Below are 19,928 nucleotides of genomic sequence, written 5' to 3'. Positions count from 1 at the left end.
CCAGGATAAGGTATTGCACCATCATGCCGTTAACGCACAAGGTGTAAGCATTTGGTATGATATACTTTCTGTGGGACCCTCTGAACTTGGTGTCTAGCACCTGAGTCATGTGATATTCTGCTACAGAATGTCCCCTGAAGTGGTCACTTCACCTCTGGACCCTGCAGACAGCACTCTGTGAGGTCCTAGCACTGTAACAGCAGGAGCGACCTCATGGTTCATGCACTTCTCTTTCTATAGAAGCAAGCCACATTGTGTGTGGGGGAATTTGTATGTGTCCTTAGAGACGGGCAAAATACTGGTATCAAGTAGCACTAGACACTAAAAGCATCCTCAGTACCAACATCAGCTGTCAGTATTGCACAGGCATTTCCAATTCAACACTGATGCCCTATGCTGCCCTATTCAACCTGCTGCAGGTGGACTAATTGCAACCCTGCCTTCATGGACTCCTCCAGTTCCTGGTCACATGCTTGCTAGCATTCCTCCTTCCTCAGAAAAAGGTTGGTGAACTTGGTGAGCTAAATCTGAGACTGCAGGAAGGCACTAATTAATGGAAGCCTTCTGTCTGGGCCAAAATCACTTTGGTCCAGCTGGCTCCTACAGAGATAACATTACCAAGGAAATGGGGTAAGTGTAGGAAAAAATACTGCCCCACCTTACACAAAATCCCCTGAATTTGTCTTTTCTGAAACTTTAATACAAACATGATGGTACTACGATTCTGTTATTTTCAACATCTGCCTCATGTAAGATTTGACATTACTGCCACCAGAAACTTTCCCTCATTATTGTATATTCTGGGTCAGCAGTGGACCATTCAGGCATAATCCAGCAGCAAACAACTGCTTTCATATCAATAGCAACAGGCTGCAGCTAAGTTCTTAGGTAAAATTTAGCTGAAATCTAAACTGGAGTTAGATCCTAAATGTTGGTCTTCCAAACTAGAAACTGAAGAAAAAAAAAAAACAGAAAGGAAAAATGCAATTCAGAAAATATTTTATTGAGTACAATACCATTTCATTGTAGGCTTTATAAAACACAACCAACCTCTCTGAGGTTGAATACAGCTTGGGCAGGTGCACAAGGAGTGGGAGAGGGAAGCATCTGCAAATTTTCATGCAAGAGGCATAATATGGGATATTTGCATCCAGACAATACCTTGTCATAGTGCCCAAGTTTGCACTAACTCACCAGAAAAAAACGAATGAATCTACATTTGAATTTTATAAAGGATTGTAACAACCAGCTACAACTTCAAATTTACTGGGTGTTGCCATTGCACATTCAATAACTAAACTCAAGATCATGAAATAAAAATCAGTAGCTTGGATTGAAAGTACTGTAAGAAGCCTTGTGTGGAAATTGGATTAACTCTAACTCCAGAAACTGATGGTTAACAAGACACTATAACCACTGTAGATCAGGACAACTGCAGCTTTTACCAGTGGACTCTCACTTCAATTTTCAGCAGATGGAAAACAAGGAAATTTCCTGGAATGTGGGTTAATCCCACAACACACATCTTATCAAGACCTGGCACCATGGTTCTTGGAAGGAGATTAAACAAATAGAAGTCCGTAGGCAATTTTCAGTTGCATGAAGCAACTGAAAACTCACAGAAAACAGCCTTAAGTAGGGGACAAATGTAGTAATATTTGTATGAATGAAGTTGCTGCTTACTGGAATGTAGACCAACTAATTTTTCTGGTGTGTTTATTTTCAGTGATTGTAAAGCATAAATGTACTATGAAATGTAGGAACAGTCAAAAGCAGCCTTGAAAAAGTCTCTATATTGCTTAAATTCTCTCAACCATACCTCTTTATGAAGTGTGCATACATTCAGAGACTGTAAGAAGTTTTCAGGTTGACCATATTTCTACAAGCTAACTGTATTTTATGAGCTGGTCCCCATAGAATCTTTAAAAATCTGCCATGAAACCTGCACTGTACTGCCAAAGAATTGAGGAGCACTTGTTATAACAGTGAATATGAAGGTTAAGTATAGCAGTTAATATATCAAATTAGTTAATATATCAAATTACATAGAGACTTCCATTGTCCTTTGGGTGTGCATTTCTCAACATGTGTAAGTACCACCACTTTGACAGGAAATAATTTCATAAAGCAGGATTGAACAATTTATTAAGTACAATAATATTTTCAAATGGAAAAGAAATTATTAATCCACACTTTAAATTAAGAAAAATGGAAAGGTAAAGTTTAGCATACTCATTAGCAATTAGAGAAATTAGTCCAAGAAGGCCAAAGTATTCAAATAATTCAGAAATGTTCTGTTGAAATGAATTTCTTATTTATTAAAAAGACAACACATTCTCAAGAGAGCACCTTCTGCAATGAAATAATTTAGTTTCTTCATATAGACACATCATACACAATGTTAACAACCATGAAAAACAATACAAAATGCTTTCAAATTTAACAAGTAGAAAAATATAACTAGTATATATGGCAATTGTGAATCTAATACTGTACAGAAGTATTTATGGATTTTACAAATAAATAATAGCTTAAATGCCCTTTTTAAATCTTCTAACTGTACACTGGAACATAGGTTCTGAAGCTTACCACTAACTTGCCAGAAATGTGTGCCAGTCAAATGTTCTGCCCACAAGCTCAAAAAACTTCTTGTTGGGTTCATGGAAATATTCCTGCAGTTTCTCGAGTAACCGGGAATCTACGTGTGGGTGCGCTCGTCCTTTGGACTCATGTAAACAGCGCTCTCTACCACCGTCCCTCAGGCAGTAGAATCCCTTAGTTTTATTGAAATAAAAGTTTGAAGCATTTATCTGTGGTGATAACTTCAGAAATCTCTCTACCTTTTCTATTTCTGGAAAGGGATCTTTGATTAATTTATCCCCGTCTACAATGTGGATATGATCAAGAGGAAAATACTTCAGCCAGTTCTGCATGTGAATGTAGTATAAGCTTCTGTTTATTGCCTTGTAGTCCACATTGAGTTCACCATTTTTTATCAGGAATTGTTCGATGGATGGGTACGGCTTGTGCTTCTGCATGTGGTTGTAGAACACTTGGGTGTAATCTGATAGTACTCTCTCGCTTGGGTCTCTTAAAATAAGGAGTAGTCTCATTGATTGGTTCATGTTATAAACTCTTTCAGGCACTTTAGGTGATGTGAAATACGCTGGAGTTTTTTCCACGGTGATCTGATGGGGATATGAGAATGGCATTTGATTAATATACCACTGCAATCCATTCCTGTAATGATCTTCCCAGTCAAAGAAGTGAACTTCACTTTCTGCTGCTGCAATATCTGGATGGAGACTCAACATCTCTAACAAAGCTCTTGTTCCACCTTTTCTCACTCCAATAATAATAGTCTGTGGCAGCTGCTGACATGATCCATTAGAATGAATGTTTTCCTTGAAGTCATTTTTCTGAGATGTTTTCTTTAAAAGCTCTCTCTGAACAGACTGAGAAGAAGTCTCAGCATTTGAATTTATAGCTGGTCTGGAAGGCACTATCTGAGGTTGAACAATAAGCAACACAGCTCCCAGCAGAAAAGCTGCCATGACAGAAGTTCTTAGTCTGGTTTCACTCAAGCGGGTAATAGGGCATAGAGCGATTTCCACCAAGAACCCTTAAAAGTGGTTTTTGTTTTGCTGAGCGAATGTGTATTTCTCAAGCAAAAACTTCACTGAAAGAGGGAAAAGAAAAAGCACGTTATATTCCGCCACACTGCAAATATCTTTCTCTTTTCAAAACTGAACAAACTTCAGCTTTCCCAACTCCAGCCTCATAGATAATTTAATGTAATTAAATGTTTTAAAAGACAGGCATATGCAACAATGCCATAAGAAAATTATTTCCAGGGATAAGGAGACATTAATATTATGAATCTTTCATTTGCACGCAGAGTATTATTAGTTATTATTTTTTAAAAATCTGATTTCCTTGGAGTTGAACCACAATCACAAGAGAATTGGTTTTTTTGGTCTACTAGAATAGGTTTGTCTTAGAAACAAAACACAAAAAGGGAAAGATCTGGAGGGGACCAAAATAGCATGCCTAAAGGCTGAGGGTCTTGTAGGATGCCTGGAAATTACAGCCTCCCAAAGAACCATGTAACAGCAACCTTAGAAGTCAAGCTTCCTGGGAAAAAAGCTCATGCAATATAGATAGAGCTGTCCAACATGAGAAGGCAACATTCTCCTAGGAAGGAATTAGGAAGAGCTTGAGGTAAATAACACACCAAAGAAAAGTTGAATTTTGTGTCATATTTAAGTGAAGTTAACTTTTGCTTTCTGTGTGCTTACTGTTTCTAAGGATAAAACAGGTGGCTTGCACACTGGCCCCACAAAGAGGTAAGATAATGAAACCATAGACCGTAGCATGACTGAATCAACAAAACACTAAAAGACCTGTGGTTCCCATCTCCATACTCAGGAAAGAAAATACACAATGGATACCTCTGAAGGTCATTTCAAGAGTTAGCCAGCAAGCTGCTGGGATGTAAAGAACTAACTTTAGGCTTTATCGAAAGACTACTAAATACCACCACTGAACACCCTTTAAAGGTCAGGGTATTTTTAATGCAATGTTTGAATTGAAATTGTAGAGGTTTCACACACAGTAGAGCTATTAGATTGTTGCAGTATGAGCAGGCTGTGTACACAGGCTCCCTGAATTACAATGTCTTCCAAAGACTTTATACCCTCAGTGAAGGGCTGGTGTGGATTTTAGTATTTTCTAACTCCACTTAGAAGTAGAAGCTATGACAGCTGAGTACCTGACTGCTTTGCCTTAGTAGGCTACTGTAATTACGAATTTAAGCCTAGAACAGCACATACTGTGCCAGCTAACAAGGGCTGAAATATGAAAGTACATACGAACAACCTGAGGAAATGCAAGGGCTAGGTTTTGGAAACTCTCCAGAGATTCTGAAAAGAAACTAATGACTTTTCCACAATAACCTAAGTCCCAGTGCAACAAGGACTAATGATGTGTTTCTAAGTAATCTAAAGTTCTGTTTGATAGCTTTGCATTTACAGAGGTCATGACTCCATCCTGAATGGAACAGGTCTGCTTCCTGATGTTTTCTACTGATTATCGCTTTGGTGCTTTCCCTTTTTCCATTTTTAATGGGCTACAAGGCAGCAATATTGAGCCTTGTCTCAGGCTACTCTGTGATGTCTGATGCAAGGCAAGTTTGCACAGGAATTTGGGTTTTTTTCATTTTTGGCCACTGTTAAGTTCTCTCTGCCCGCAAGAGTTCCATTCTGTCTGCCGTCATTAGTCTTCTGCTCTCTTTCCCTGTCCCCACCATTCCTGCTAATCATTCTCAGCTTAATCTATATTGCTTTTAACAAGAAATAGTCTTCATAACCCCACACTGTGGAAGTTGATGGGGGAAGACACTGGGTGACAGAAAATTTAATACAGGTGAATTCACTGGGCTGTGTTGCCACAATATTCAGCAGCAACAGGAGCACAGGATAGAGCACCAGCCAGACTGGATCAGTGACTGATGGGCAGCTCAGTACATAAGAATAACAAAACATCAACTCTGTTGAATTTTAAGGTCACAGATTAAAGGAATAGCCACTTACTTCGCAGTGTATTTTAAGTCACTGGCTCCATAAATAGTAAGCCAGAGTTGTTGTCTTAACACCTTATTGGAAAAGCATAATAGGATTCCAGAGAGGAACAGGTTGAACTGTGTGCAAAGAAATGAATTTAAAGCCTACTGGTAAGAACACTTATTTCTTAATAGTCAGACTGAAATATGCTATGCTAACAGCCAAGTTCTGTAACAGACTGTCTGGAAAGATTAAATTTTAGCTGCTGGTCTCATAGTGACAACACACCACTGGATTGGAGGGGGTGCAGTGTTGACTTTTTTTTTTCTTGTTGGGGGTTTTTCAGGTTTTTGTTGTTGTTTTTTTTTTTTCTTTGAAAATTAATTCTATTTATTTATTCACTGGGATTCTTAATTTGCAGCTCACCGTTTTTATACTAGTAAGTTGCCAGCTTTGTTATTCAAGCATTCCGTGGCTGAATATAGCATAGGAACTTTTGAGAAAAAGACATAGCAAGGTGTCTCTTCACTCTAGCTCTACTCTTGTTTTAGCCAGCATCTCTGAAATCAGAACTGTGAGATATTACAGGTGTGGTACTAGGGGCCTCACTTCAAGCAGGTTTTTGAGCCTCAGTGGAGCTCTGCCTCAATGCCTTCCCATTCTTAAAGACTTTTATGGGGCACAGGTTTTCTAAATACACAAAAGTAACTGTTTCCTGCTTCAACATGAAATCTCATAATAACATAGGAATATCTTCTGTTTCAGACATACAGAATCTCATTGTTCCTCCTCAACTATTTGTTCAGGTGCACATCTTTCACTGCAGAACACAGCTATTGTATCTGTAGCATTTAATGCGCTTCTAAAGAACCATATCAGTAATTATATCATTCACAATACCTATACACTACTGATGTTTTGTTTGCAAGCAATAAAGCTTTGTCTGCCTTTTATTTCCGTTCTATTTTGTTTCTCCCAAACTACATAGGCCTGATATCTGGATCAATTATTTTGTTTTGTTAGACTATTGTAACACAATGGGCACAACCGTGCCTCTAAATTCAGCATAAATTACATGATGTGTGACAAGAGGACAAGAGTGGTCTTCAGGAATAAAGCACTATATAAATTTGTTGTCATTCAGCTCTCATCTTTTACATCCTCTTTAATGCTTTAGGTTGATGTGTAGTTTGGTGTCTAGAATTACAGTGTTTTATATAAAATGATGTAAACATGTATACCATAGCTTTATAATTTGTGGCTCTGAAAAACTCATTCAACAATAATAAGCACTGAGGAGTTTAAAGCAGCCACTTTGTCAAGTTACTTTTCTGCTTTAAGAATTCTCTTCACTGCATCCACAAGTCATGCAGAACATACATGACTTCACTTGATGACTTTGTATTCCAAATTAGTTCAAAAAATTTAACTGACAACCATTACTATTATATTTGCTACAAGTAAATGAGCAAGTTGTAAAAGGAACACAGTTTATGTTAAATGGTGCTTTGAAGATTATACCAAGACTTTTCAAAAAGTCTGATTGCTTTTGCTTAATCTTTTCTTCAGCTTTCTCCAAATAATTAGTGAAATGTACCATCCTATTTATTTAACCAGATTGAGTGTGAACTTTATGATTAAAACCTCTTCAATAGTAACAGTAACTTGGAGATAAATAGGAAATTTAACCAGTAAATGCAGAATGAAGGCCAGAGGCTGTCATAAGTCATTGACTTTTAAGCATGCTGCAGTACTCTTTGAAACATGTGTCACTATTCTGTAATTTCTATTTCTTACCATTTTACAAAGGTATTTTAATGCCTCCATAATGAGTGACATTGCCTAAACTACCTAGATTATATACACTTCTTAGTTTAATATCCATTAACAAAATATGGTAGTCTCTTTATTTTTTTTGGGCAATTGGATGGGGTTAGATTTAGCTCTGAACTTTCACAAGAACCTCTGAGTTAGCTGTCCAAGTGGGTAGGAAGAAACCTAAGGAGTGTCTGTAGGACAGTCAGTAAGCACCAGGCAGGGTCTGCTGGCAGATTTGTCAGGGATATATCTCACACAAAAAGCTGACAGTAACACACTGAAAGGTTTAGCAGAGCTAATGGGACCCAGTTACTACCAGGACAGTAACTAGGAGAGGTAAAACTCCTTTCCATAAGCATGCAAGCGACTTAATGTTCATTAAAGAGAAGTTGTGTTTTCCTGGTTCTTTAGGGACTGTGGACAAACAGGTTGAGCTTCAGATGGCCTCACTTTATTTCTTTGCAGAACAGAAACCCTTCACTGGAGAGATCTTTGCCCAGCCATCTCAAAAAACAGTCTGGGCTGAATGAGAGCTACACTTCACTTGCTGAAGTTTGTCTGTAGAGGGAGATTAGAGCTGAAAAATCTGAGACATTCTGTTCTTATAAAGAATACTTAGTTTGGCTGATAGAACCTCAGGACAGTTTGTGGACTGTTATTTTCCCTCATACATATTTGGGCACACAGTACTGCAAAATATAAGACAAACACTGCTGGTTAAACCTAGCTGTGCAGTACAACCCACACATCTGCTATGCTGGCTTCTCTTGGTTAAAAAAAAAAAAATTCCCCCGAGATAACCAACTTCCTAAACTGATAAAGCCTCAGCATTCTGAACATTTGTATTCACTGATGTGCTTTAAAAAAACTGAACTAGAGCAATTGCAGTGTACTGGAAAACCTTCAAGAACTCATTGATATGAACAGTATATTCTTATCCTCTAAGGGTAGACTCTGTCCACCATAAAATATATTCCCTAGTTGTTTATATTAACTCAAGTGCCACTTTGTATCCTGATAACCTAAAACTTCTCAATACAGCTATCACTTAAAGCTCAGCCAAGAGCCACATAGGAAAGAGAGCAATTAAAAAAAAAAAAAAATACAGTTTATGCAACATGCTTTTTCTTGAAAATATATTTTGCATTTTGTTATTTTTATCTATTGAACTGTATCAAAATTCCCTCTCCATGAAGAAATTCTTCCCATACTTCCCACCACATACACTTGTGGCTTTAATCCCATTTTAACAAAAGTTTTAAACAACACTTGCCAATGAAATTCTTGAATTCTAGTTTCCAGGAATTAACTACAAATACTTTCCTACTTTAATGAGTGCTACAGAGATAAGTGTAATAAATGAAATAGAACTACATACTACTGAAGGTCTCTGAACCATAAAGTATTGATCACTTCATGATAAATCAAAAATGTCATCTGCATATTAAGAAGGGACTATACGTAACTGCATGAACCTGTCTAGTGCCTAGGTGATATGTACATTTCCCAAATTATATTAAAACTGCTGCACAACCAGGAGAGATTAAACCATGGCTTTAACTTTTATAGTCAGATGTTAAGAAATCTAATCATAATTTCAGTCCTGTTAATATGAGATATTGTCTATCAGCACCAAGACTTCAGAAATACACCTTAAAAGGTCTTTAAATTTTGGGAAGGAGAACTTCACAAGCTGAGAAATGTTGACTTGGTAGGAAGTATTTTTGGCTGAAATCTGCTGTATTTCTGCACCTGCTGTGATAAATACAGTTTATGCAAATTAGATAGGCCACCAGTTCATGACTTCTAAAGGAGTTCAGCTCCAGTAAGGTATTAGTAAGGTAGCAAATTTACAATAGACTGTGGTTATATATAACATGCACTCTTTCTTAAGGTCAGAAGGGACCATTACAGTCTTTCATGCCAAGAGATCATAAAAATTGTTAGAAGAGAAAATACCCTAGATTTCGGAGAACCTCATGCAGGTAAAAATAAAATGGGACATTACACCAGAATAAAAATAACTTTAAAAGCTCAGGATGAGCAAAATTTTTTGTACTGAATAGTAATATGGAATTCCCTTAACACCTTCTAGCAATTTTTTAAAATACCTGTCAGGATTGAGGTTTTTTTTTTGTAAAGAGAGTAACTACACTGCACCACTGCCTTCTCTATTTCACCCCCCCACCCCTCCCATAAGCCCAAATGCTCAATTCAAAATGCAAAAATTACTCCCCATCCCACTTTCCAAGCAAAATGGGTCACATTCTAATTGGGAAGCAGAAATCTATTGCACAGTTAATGGACTTGCTTCCTAATTCATGAAAGCTGTCCCCAAGAAAACAGTGTGTGTGAAAAGATGGCTCTGTCCTGTCTTGCCCCCTTTCAGTAAAAAGGCTCACCTTAACTGGATGTATTAAAATAGAGAACACAGAAGACTAAGCAATCCCATTCTCATTTCCTCTGCCAAGCAATTTCTTACCATTTAAACAGGGCTGTGGGCTCTGTTTCAAATATCAATATTTAAAACAAAAACAAAACAAAAATCAAAAAGCCAAAACCAAAAAAACCCTCCACAACTCAAAATAGTCATTTAGTTCATATTCCAAGTAGACTTCTGTGTCTTCTGCTCTCCTGTCTTCAGAATAACACTGGAGCAGGGTGAATACTGGTGAGGTCATCACTGTATTAGACTTAGCTAAACCAATCAATTTACTAAGCAAAGCACTACACAGTGACCTGGAGGGAACCCTCATGTTCTGGAGTGACAGATGACCAGCAGGATCTCCCATCTTGGTCTGCTTTAGCATATTACAGTTTTGCTTTTCTCACTATCAAAAATTTTCATGTAAATTCATCAGCTTTGACATATTTTTGGGTTCTGATTTCTTATGTGTTATGAATGGCATTTCTAGATGAGGGGAGATCCCAGGTTAGTGAGACTAATAAAAACATTTTTTATTTCCTCTAATGAAAAGCAGAAGAGTTGCATGTATCTATACATACATGCATGTATTGGAAAGTGTTTTCCTGTAATGCCTTTGTAAGTTCAGAATAACCAAGGTAGGATCCTGACAAGGGGAGGGACACAGATGGGAACCTGGCAGTCCTGAGGCTGGAATTTGCTCTGTCAAATTAGGGTCTCTCCACTGCAATAGCTGGCCTTGCTTTAGATGCATAACCTTCTTGCTGAACTACCAGAGGTATTTTTTGGTTTTGTAGTGTCAAAAACCTCTGCATTTTCAAAAAAGGAGAAAACAACAGAGTAGGTACTGAAAGGGTGGATGTGCAAGAGACAGCTAAAGTTGATGTCAGTGACTGTGCTCTTACTGAGAGGTGCTCGTTTCTGAGCGATGTGAGAAATGCACTTATTCAAGAGTGTAACAAACGCTGGCAGATGTAAATTGCAACAGTTATTATATTTATACTTACAAATTAAGTTTAATAGCTGGAGAATATACATACATTCACCAAACTGAACCTGTTCTACTATGTTCCATTTGCCATACACACTGCAGAGGCTCTCAGTGGGAGTGGGCACTGCATGGATCTCTCATGCCAGAAAGATGCTCCCTGCATACATTCTATCCCCATGCCATTCAAGCATGATATTCCTAGAACTTCAAAGGTATATTTTTCTTTTTCCCCACACCAAAATCCAAAGAGGAACAGTCTTGAAACTGGGAAAGCCCACTGCACTAACAGAGAAAGGGAGGAGAATAATGTACTTTAATTCCCAGTCAGCTGAGGTGATCGAACTGCCAGTACTCAGCTGCGTACCCCCTCCTGATCTTTTCAATGTCTGCCTGGAAGATAAGACCAAACCCAAACTCTTCCATCTGAAGGCTACCACCCCTCCCTCTCGGCATCCTTTTACCCCCAACAGATTTGAACTGCACACACCTTTATTCTTGGAAAGCACACCGAGAACTGCAGTAACCAAGCCTTTGCTGTACTACTCTAGGGTGACAGTCCTTCAAAACAGAAATGAGCTCGAATGAAGGCTTTGTGCCCTCCTGCCATCCCCAAAGAGCACTGTGCCCCCAGCCCTCTGCATCTCGCCGGGCTCCAGTTCAGCACGCTGCATCCCGCCGGCTCCAGCATTATGTGAGGAGCGGATCGAAGATGCTCGGCAGAGCTTTTGCAAGTGTCCTCCCGTCAGGTAGGCGCCCCGCTTCCAGAGCCCTACCGCTCTGCCCTTGTGCTTGTCATTTTGCCACAAGATAAAGATAAAGGAAGTGCCCAGAAGCCGCACCTGGCCAGGTGCTGCCGAACACTTTGCTTTCCCCCTGCTTTCCCTCCTGCCCGCCCCTCAGACAGCGCTGCCTCCCAGACGAGCCTGGCTCGGTGAGTCCGAGGGCTGAGGCAGCGCCGCGGTTCCTGCCGAGCCTGGGGACAGCTCTGAGGTACGGCCCGGCCGGGCAGCGCTCCCCAGCCCCGCAGCGGGGCTCGCCTGCCGCGGGGCTCCCACCTGCCGACAGCAGGTGTCGGGCGGCAGCGTCAGCGCACCCCGGGGCCGGCGGAGCCCATCCACGATCGCCGGCAGCCTCGTCCACCCCTAACTTCCCACGCTGCCGAGGGCAGCCCCCGGCGTGGCGCTCCCCTCCGAGGCACCCGCGTTACTCACCGCCGGGGCGCGGAGCCGAGGGGCAGCGCTCGCCCCGCTCTTCCATGGGCGCCCGCGCTGGCGGCGGCGTCCGGGGCAGCGCGCCCGGCAGCGGCGTGCGGGGGTGCGAGCGCCCGCTGTCGCCCGCCTCGGCCGGCCGGCAGCGCCGCAGCCCCAGCCTGGCGCGGCTCGTTTGTAGGGCCCCGCCCGGGCCGCGTCACGGACAGGCCCCGCCCGGGCCGCGGGCGGCAGCGCCGGGGTGCGGGCAGAGCCGGGGTGCCCGCGGACACAGGGGCGGCTGCCAGCGGGGAGCTCGCCCGGATAGTGCCACGCGTCTGGGGAAACGAGTGGACAGCCTCAGCCAGCGCACCTGCCCCCGCCTCCGTAAAATCGTAGAATATCTTGAGTTGAAACGGACGCACGGGGATCAAGGAGTCCAAGTCCTTCGATTGCCTCCTCCTGTACTTATAAAAATACCACCCATGCGAGGTTGCATGAATAACAGACTTATAGTACTTATATTTACTTCTTCTACTTCTTGTTTACTTTCTTGGGACTTCACAAGGTGGCTCTGATTTTTTTTTTTTTTTTCTCCTGAAATGCTTTCTGTTCAGCCAGATTAATTTGAAGCAGGATGGATGTCTAGAATGTCTGAAATACTGCTCCTTAAGAGTAGTGGGGAAAAGACCTTCTGGGAATTTAAGCCCTAGGGTTAATTTATTGAAATAGCTCTTTATTTACCATGAACTGAATTGTGGTTTTTTTTAAGACAAAATTAATTAAAACTGGCATTAACATACTGCATCCATTATTTCAACAGCCAAACTCTTGAAATTTACTGTGAGCAAAATGCAGGCCCAAATAAATAAAATCTCAGTTGATTTTGATTAATTCCTTGTAGTTTAACAGATCTGACAGGGTGTTTGTTCCCAAAGAAAGTCTATTTGCACTGGTTGTACACAGGTCTTAGGTTTTTTGCCTGAAGTGATGTAGTTCAGACAATTCTGTCTGGACTCTGGGAGCTATCTCATCAGGTTCCACGAAGTTTGTATGCTCAGGTTCTGGAAGTGGTCAGAAATGTGATCTGTAAATACAGTAGGAAGTATTTTGTTCCCCCAGTCCCCTGTCCATCCATGATAGAAGTGTGGGAAGAGCAGTTGCTATTGAAGACTGAGGCAAAAAAGTGGTTTGGTACTTCAATCTCCTCATCCATTGATCAGCGTTGTTTATCAGGTGGTTGCACCTTCCTCCACCCTCTCAGCAGGGGTATATCATCTTTAACCATGGGATGGGACCTGCTCACACCTCATTACACCTCATTTACTCCTTCAGTGCTGGGCTGTGGGATTGTTGGGTCACACTTACTCACTGCACCAAAAACCAACGTCATGCACAAGTGTTGTGCACAAATATTCAAGTTTTATATTTCCTTAAATCCTTTACCTTCAGCCCTGGCCTGTGCTGATAATGTAACAGGAGGCAAAGCTACCAATTATGGAACTCTGTTTTCTAACCATGACTTCTGTTGAGGGAACCAGAACAAAGATGATGTTTATTCAAGTATCACCAGCAATTTCAAATGGATTAGAGGAAGTGTTTGTGGAGTTATTTTGTTTACAACCATTTACCTTCAGCCTTGAATAAGCATACTTTTGTATGGCTAAATTAATTAGTAAAATAAATATGTAATAGAATATCTGAGGAATGAAGAGTACTCAAGTATGTTTGAAAAGAAGTATTGCCAAGTAGAATCTTGTCAAAGGTTTTAAAGAAACAAATATAAGTACTTAAGGAAAAATAGGACAGAATAACAATAAATGTATTTTATGGTTTTGCATATTTAATATTTAAGATTTTTTCTGTATTTAAGTGTACTACATCATTGCAGTGTAAATTGCTTTAGCACCAATAGATATGTACAAATACTTTACTTTTAATTTTTTAAGAACATCTCACAAGAGTGTTTACTAAAAAACCCAAAACAATAATACAGTCTTTTTACTTTGTATTTTTATATTTTCTGTATGTTTTATTATAAATCTGAGAGTCTAGTTGAGAAATACATTCACTTGTGATTAGCCTGGCTGTTTAATCCTGATATTTATGTCATGACTGTGGGTTTTGATTGGAAACAGGTTAGAACCAAAAGGCTTAAATGTTGTTCAGGTGCTATAGACCAGCACAGTTCAGTCATAAGGGACACTGTTTCTTCCGTGTGATCTATAGATCAGATATCATAATACTCATTTCATGTTTAATACCCAGTCTTGATATAAAAGAATCAAAAGATGAAAAATTCATAATTTCTTTATTGTTCCAGTCATGAACTATCTTTGGTGTCAAAATAATAACAGAAAGCATCTGTGTACCTTTTTATCTGAAGGTATCTAAGTGTAACTTCCAGCCACTGCTTTATATTATTGCCTTCCCAGGTAGATTAAAGATATGTTTTGCCCAAAAACATACTTTCTTATTCTAATTAGGTCATTTCTCAGTATTCTTTTTCACTTTTTAATAAGATAAATAAAGTGGTCTCTTACAGTGTCTCACAGGAAGGCTTAAGAAAGTTTAGATTTAATTACTTTTCTTCACTTTTCACAAGTTCTCATCAGTGAGTACAATAGTGATGCTTAATATTGACAATGGAAGCATTTTCACAATGCTTTGATAATGAATCCAATTGCCAATAAGGTTTCAAGATCTACTGGTTGTGCAGTTCTTAAGCAATTTCAAGTACCTTTCATTGTCAAGTAATCCTTACTTTTTAAATTCAAATGTTCCAAGCTACTAAATCTGATGCCTTATGAGACTATTCTGCCTTCATACTTATCAAGCAAATTTGTAATTTCCTCAAAAGCAGATTTATTTGACATGATGGTGGTAGTGTCTCTTCAGCTGTGGATAAAGTGGTAAGAGAGAATGACACCGAGTCAACAGTGTCATATTTTCATTTTGATAATTGAGTAATGACTAATTTAAAAAAAGGAAATGAGACTTCTTAAAGCCAAAAGAATGAGGAAGGAAATGAAAATTATCAATGCAACATGGACAATAGTAATTCATGCTTCCCTCATAAATCCAAAAATGAAGATGTGGAAAATGGGGTTACCAAAGTTCCAGCATATCCTGAAAGGGTGTTCTGCCCAAAGAATAAATTAAATGGGAGCCTGCTTAGAGGAAAAAACTCTGCTGGAGGAAATGGCAAATGGTTCAGAGCCAAGATTGGCTAATCTGGGGATTGAGCTGGATTGGACCTGTGTTGGAAACAGGACAGCAGAGGTGGGATGCCTGCACAGCAGGGAAGGAGGAAGTGGTGACTGGGAGCAAAGCGGCTCCCAGGGCAGAGCCAGCGTCTCTCAGCCAGCCCTGCGGTGGCTTTACTGCTGGCTCAGCTCTGCAGCTGGCTGAAGCAGCTCCCAGTACAGCCTGGAGAGCGTTGGGTTCATGCTGTCATGAGCATCAGAGGGATTTGAAAACTTTCTTTTAAACCCTGTTCTTCTCACCATAGGTGTTTTGGAGATGCAAAGGTGGAAAGTAGCTGAAAGAGCATAGACATGAAAATTTCTCAACTGAAGAAATAGTTAGAGCTTTCTGTGTACAGTCTGTGTTGGAGCTGCCTGTTACACAACAAAATTTACATTTCTCAGGTTGAAGTAATGCAGATATGACTTAAGAATTCAGACTAACAGATTTCTGTTTTGTCACCAAGAAATACTCTAGGGAAATCAGGGAGGAATTAGTGATGTTATCCAGTCAGATAATGGAATTCAGGTGAGAATTTTAAAATAGTATTAAGTAGGTATATATTGTATTTTAAATTCAGGAAATAAAAGGTGTGTTACTTCAGGTCTAAAATTTAAATAAGATATGTCTGATTTAGGGCAAGAGTGTCAAGACATGAGTCGGGCATCATGTTGACTAGGAAAGCGAAGTGAAAAGGGTAGGAAAGTATGGAAAGAGGTTTGTGATTGGGAGTGTTAAGGTTGTAAGCCAGCCTTTGCACAGAGAAAGTACATCTGAAGAGAAGAGCTGTCCATGAGGTGGAAAAAAGCAGGTTGGTTGCTGACAGTAGAAGGCACAGATGAAATAGGGAAACAAACTGTGGGAATGAGACTAATTCCGAATGGGTAGCAGATCTGAACAAAAATGCAAAAGGCTAATCTGTAAACTTCTTGACAGCTGAGTTTGCTTGTCAGGTGTCCAGTGCTGTTGATCCAGCTCTGCTTCTCAGAAGCAGTGATGGTGCATTTAGGAATAGTGATATTAAGGAGATGTAATATTGTGGTTCCAGCTGGGAGCTACCACTACCATATATCCTCTCTATGGTCCAGCGTATTTTAAAATTAAGTTCACAACTTAGATTAAGCAATAAAATGCAGGGAAAATAACTAAAATGTAGCAGATGGAAAGGAACTGTGTGAGAAGGACCAGACTAGTCTAGGTACAATACTGAAGGAGGTGCAAGGAAAATCTAAAAAGCCTAATCTCCTAAAAATATTTTCAGGGATGATTTAACTACAGAGAATGAGTGAGAGCTTGCAGTATAGATGAGCTTATGAAAGTGAGGTGGAAGTGAGGCATGCAGAGAGGAGCCTTACAGTGAAAAGAGAGGATAAATGATAATTAAGTGATAATATTGAACTTTTCCAGGGAAATAAATAAAGGATTAGTCTGAAGATTCCTCACAGACCTGCCTCATAGCTCAGTTTAGACTTTTATTTAAAATGATCTCTGTGAAGCATGCAGTGGTGCCATGGCCTTATAATTCATTTTCTTTAGTCAAACATTCTCAGGTTGGTACTTTAAGCTCCAGGAGCTGAATATTGAGCATGGAGGTTTATACTGCTATAAGAAAGAGACCTGTCAAAATTCTGTAGTTCAGCATAAACTTTAAAACTTTTCCTTTCCCTAACTGTAGTGTTGTTTGCAATAAGAAACAGATTATCACTTGGTGATTCAAGGCTCTGAATGATGGCTTTTACATGATCTGAAGAATGCTGGTTTTAACAAAGTGAAGGAAGAAAACGATTACTACTAAGTTGACAATGGATGAGATCTAAGTTCCAGTTCTATGTCAGACTTGTCATAGCTTTGCAAGCAATTAAGACTCTTTCTTTGAGAATGTAGGGTACCCTTTTCAAGTAAGGTATTGCTATATAAAGAGAAGGGTATAGGTAGAAAATGATAATTTTTGCAATGTCATCTTCCCAAACAGCTGTGTGAATCCAGCAGAGTTGCAGCTGCACAGGATTTCCCACTGTTCTGGGTGACATCCTAAGTCTAGCAGAGCCTTGCAAAGGCAGCAGAGCTTGCAGTGCTGAAAAGGCAGGTACATGACTTTCCATATCCTCACCTTACTGCTGCTAGACTCATTTGTTAGGAGGCTGAGTTTGCTAAAGCAGGAGAAAACCACCAGCACAGAGAATCGTTTCCTGTTGTTTTTGTGCAAGCTGCCCTGGGAAGACTCCCTTGTGGCTGGGAGCTGGTGAGAAATAGTTATTATCCATATTTTCAGTGGTACTTAGCCACTTGAAATAAGAGGGGGAAAGACAAATGCTATTATATCCATTGGAAATTGCTAGCAGCACACAGACCTTTTTGCTCAGAGCAGGTGACAGCAACCCATGCATCTGAGCCCTGCTGTGCAGTTTCAAATCCAGAAAAAATGCTGAAGATGGTGAAAGGAGGCACTGTAAACAACAGGTTGCCTTCCCATTCAAGCATTATTATGCTTCCAGACGTGCAATTTCAGACATCTCTCAATGTCAAAAAGCCTTTTGTATTATTTGGGTTTATTATACCTTCAGCCTGAGAGCTGAAAGATTTTTTTCTACTCACAGCCTTGTACTAACGTAAAGAAATAGTATGGGTCTCTATAAGAAAAGTCTGTTTTTTAGTCTTCAGGCTACTATAAATTAGGAATGATTGACCTCAGGTTATTTTAAGAGAAAGGTATTTATGATAGATATTTGTGATCTTCAGAATGACAGTTTCCATCTCAGTTTTTAGAGCGCATTGCTGTGAATGAAAGAACTGCTCTGCATTTGTTCTACCCCTCTTTGTTTTTCTGTACCTGCTACCTGATGGAATATATTATACCCAATGGGTTTTGTGTTTTTGTTTGTTTTGTTGTTTTGTTTGGTTGGTTTTTGGATTTTTTTGTTTGTTTGGTTGGTTGGTTCATCTGGAGTTTGATTTTTTTTCTTTGTGTGTGTGTATATCTATTGCTTTCTTTAGAAGCAAATCCCTGCTGCACCAAAGTTACATGGCTTGTGAGAACTTAATAGTAACAGGCCAGAACTAATCTGCATGCTCTATTTGAACTGCACTGTACTGGCTTACACAACTTTCTGTTGAATTTATACTCTGGAACTCAAATGAAAACCTGCATGAGGTGATAAATACAAACATACTTCTTCTACTACTGCACTATATTGTTGAGGGCTAATCTCTACTCAGCCCTTAGACATGGGCAGGGAATGGGGAATCAGAATGTGTGCTGTGCACAGCTCAGTCCTAGACAGAGCCTGATAGCACTGCCGCTGTCTGGGATGTCTGCTGGCTTTAAAGGGATTAAAGAGAGGTAAAGCCATGGCTCACTTTTCTTTCACACAACAGCAGGAGGTGAGTCATATCATGTGTTTTCAGGAGCAGTAGGAAGTGATGGGACATTTTGGAACCATCCTTCCCATAGACAGTGTGAAGTGTTTACCTGCTCAGGGCCGAGACTGGGACCCACTGTGTGGTTTTCTGTCCCCTTGGTTTATGCTACAGGAAAATGCCTTTTGACTGCAGGGTCTTTTTTTATTTCAAACAAAATGTAACATCACTAAAAGGACTAGAAGCCTAAAAAAAGCTGTCATTGCTCTTAACACCAAAAAAATGTTCAAGGTGCTTGTGAGAGCTCTAGTAGGGGTATGATTACCTTAGAAGAAAAGAACATACCCAGACACACAGATGCTTTGTAGCTTTTATTAGACACAGAGTTCAAGGTTGAATGCTTTCACCTACCAGATGATATCCAGCATGACTGTGTTCCTTGAAGGCCACTGTTGCTTTTAAAAGAATTTGTTTGGTCTTTTTGGTGGTTTTTGCTTTGGTTTTGGGTTTTTTTTTATTATTATTATTTTTTTTATTATTTATTTTTTTCTGTGGTGGCCTCTAAACCTTAACGCTCAGCTGTGGCACGATGATTCAAAGTTGCTGTTTTGCAAGTGATTCCATGGAAATCAACTGACATTGCAGAGTAAAGTACATTTAACGGAGAAAAAGAAAGCATTATCCAGGCTTTCATCAAATGCCACTCGTGTAATGTGGGCTGGTCCGTGTTTGCCCTTATTGCATGCAAGTGCCAGTAACACCATCAGAATTTCCAGGCACAGACCAACTGGGTTATCAAACCTGAGTTCCAAATGCAGAGTGAAGTCCGAGGAAATTAGATGACCCACGTTGCAGACAGAATACAAGTTCAGTGTAAAATATTTATTGCTCCAAATTATCATTGTAAGGGTAATAAAATGAAGCCATATTTGTAGGCTTCACAGTGATATATTTTTATGAGCTTAGAGCTGCTGCTTTTGTAAATTCAATAGAGAAGCTGTTTGGACTTGTTTCAAATTTCTGTAGCTACAGGGGAAGAACATTTATTCCCTATTTCACTTGTTAGAAACAATGAAAAGCAAATCTTTTATCTGTTTATTAGAAAATACAGCTTTAATGAAACTCACTACCTTTCTGAGTCTGGTTCTTTGACTTCTCCAGAGATAGATCCAGGTTGCCTCAATGTTGAGGGACAAGACTGACACCAATTCTTTATGGGTCTATTTAGAAGGTACAGATGAGAACTGTTTAGATAGATTCAGCTGAAGTACTGTCCCAAATCATGTAGTCAAATGAGGGTATTTCAACTGTTTTGCTGGAGATTGAAGGAAACAATTATTTGT

The 19,928-nt window shown here is 39.8% G+C and overlaps 1 protein-coding gene across 1 annotated transcript; it reads right to left on the bottom strand.

Annotated features, from left to right (window-relative positions):
• Positions 1 to 982: 982 nt before the first annotated feature.
• HS3ST1 (heparan sulfate-glucosamine 3-sulfotransferase 1) lies at positions 983 to 12,163 on the bottom strand. Its single transcript, XM_058838001.1, has 2 exons — positions 12,007 to 12,163; positions 983 to 3,679 (listed from the first exon to the last, which is right to left on the bottom strand). Exon 2 carries the CDS (start codon positions 3,552 to 3,554, stop codon positions 2,592 to 2,594), a length of 963 nt encoding a protein of 320 aa, XP_058693984.1. The 5' UTR covers positions 3,555 to 3,679; positions 12,007 to 12,163; the 3' UTR covers positions 983 to 2,591.
• Between the last annotated feature and the right edge of the window lie 7,765 nt (positions 12,164 to 19,928).

Source organism: Poecile atricapillus, chromosome 4 (genome assembly GCF_030490865.1).
Source record: "Poecile atricapillus isolate bPoeAtr1 chromosome 4, bPoeAtr1.hap1, whole genome shotgun sequence".
Classification (NCBI taxonomy): domain Eukaryota; kingdom Metazoa; phylum Chordata; class Aves; order Passeriformes; family Paridae; genus Poecile; species Poecile atricapillus.
This window is presented reverse-complemented; position numbering and strand designations above follow the sequence as displayed.

Coding starts and splice junctions, on each gene's coding strand:
- HS3ST1 (XM_058838001.1), bottom strand. CDS start 3,554: ATGGCAGCTTTTCTGCTGGGAGCTGTGTTGCTTATTGTTCAACCTCAG.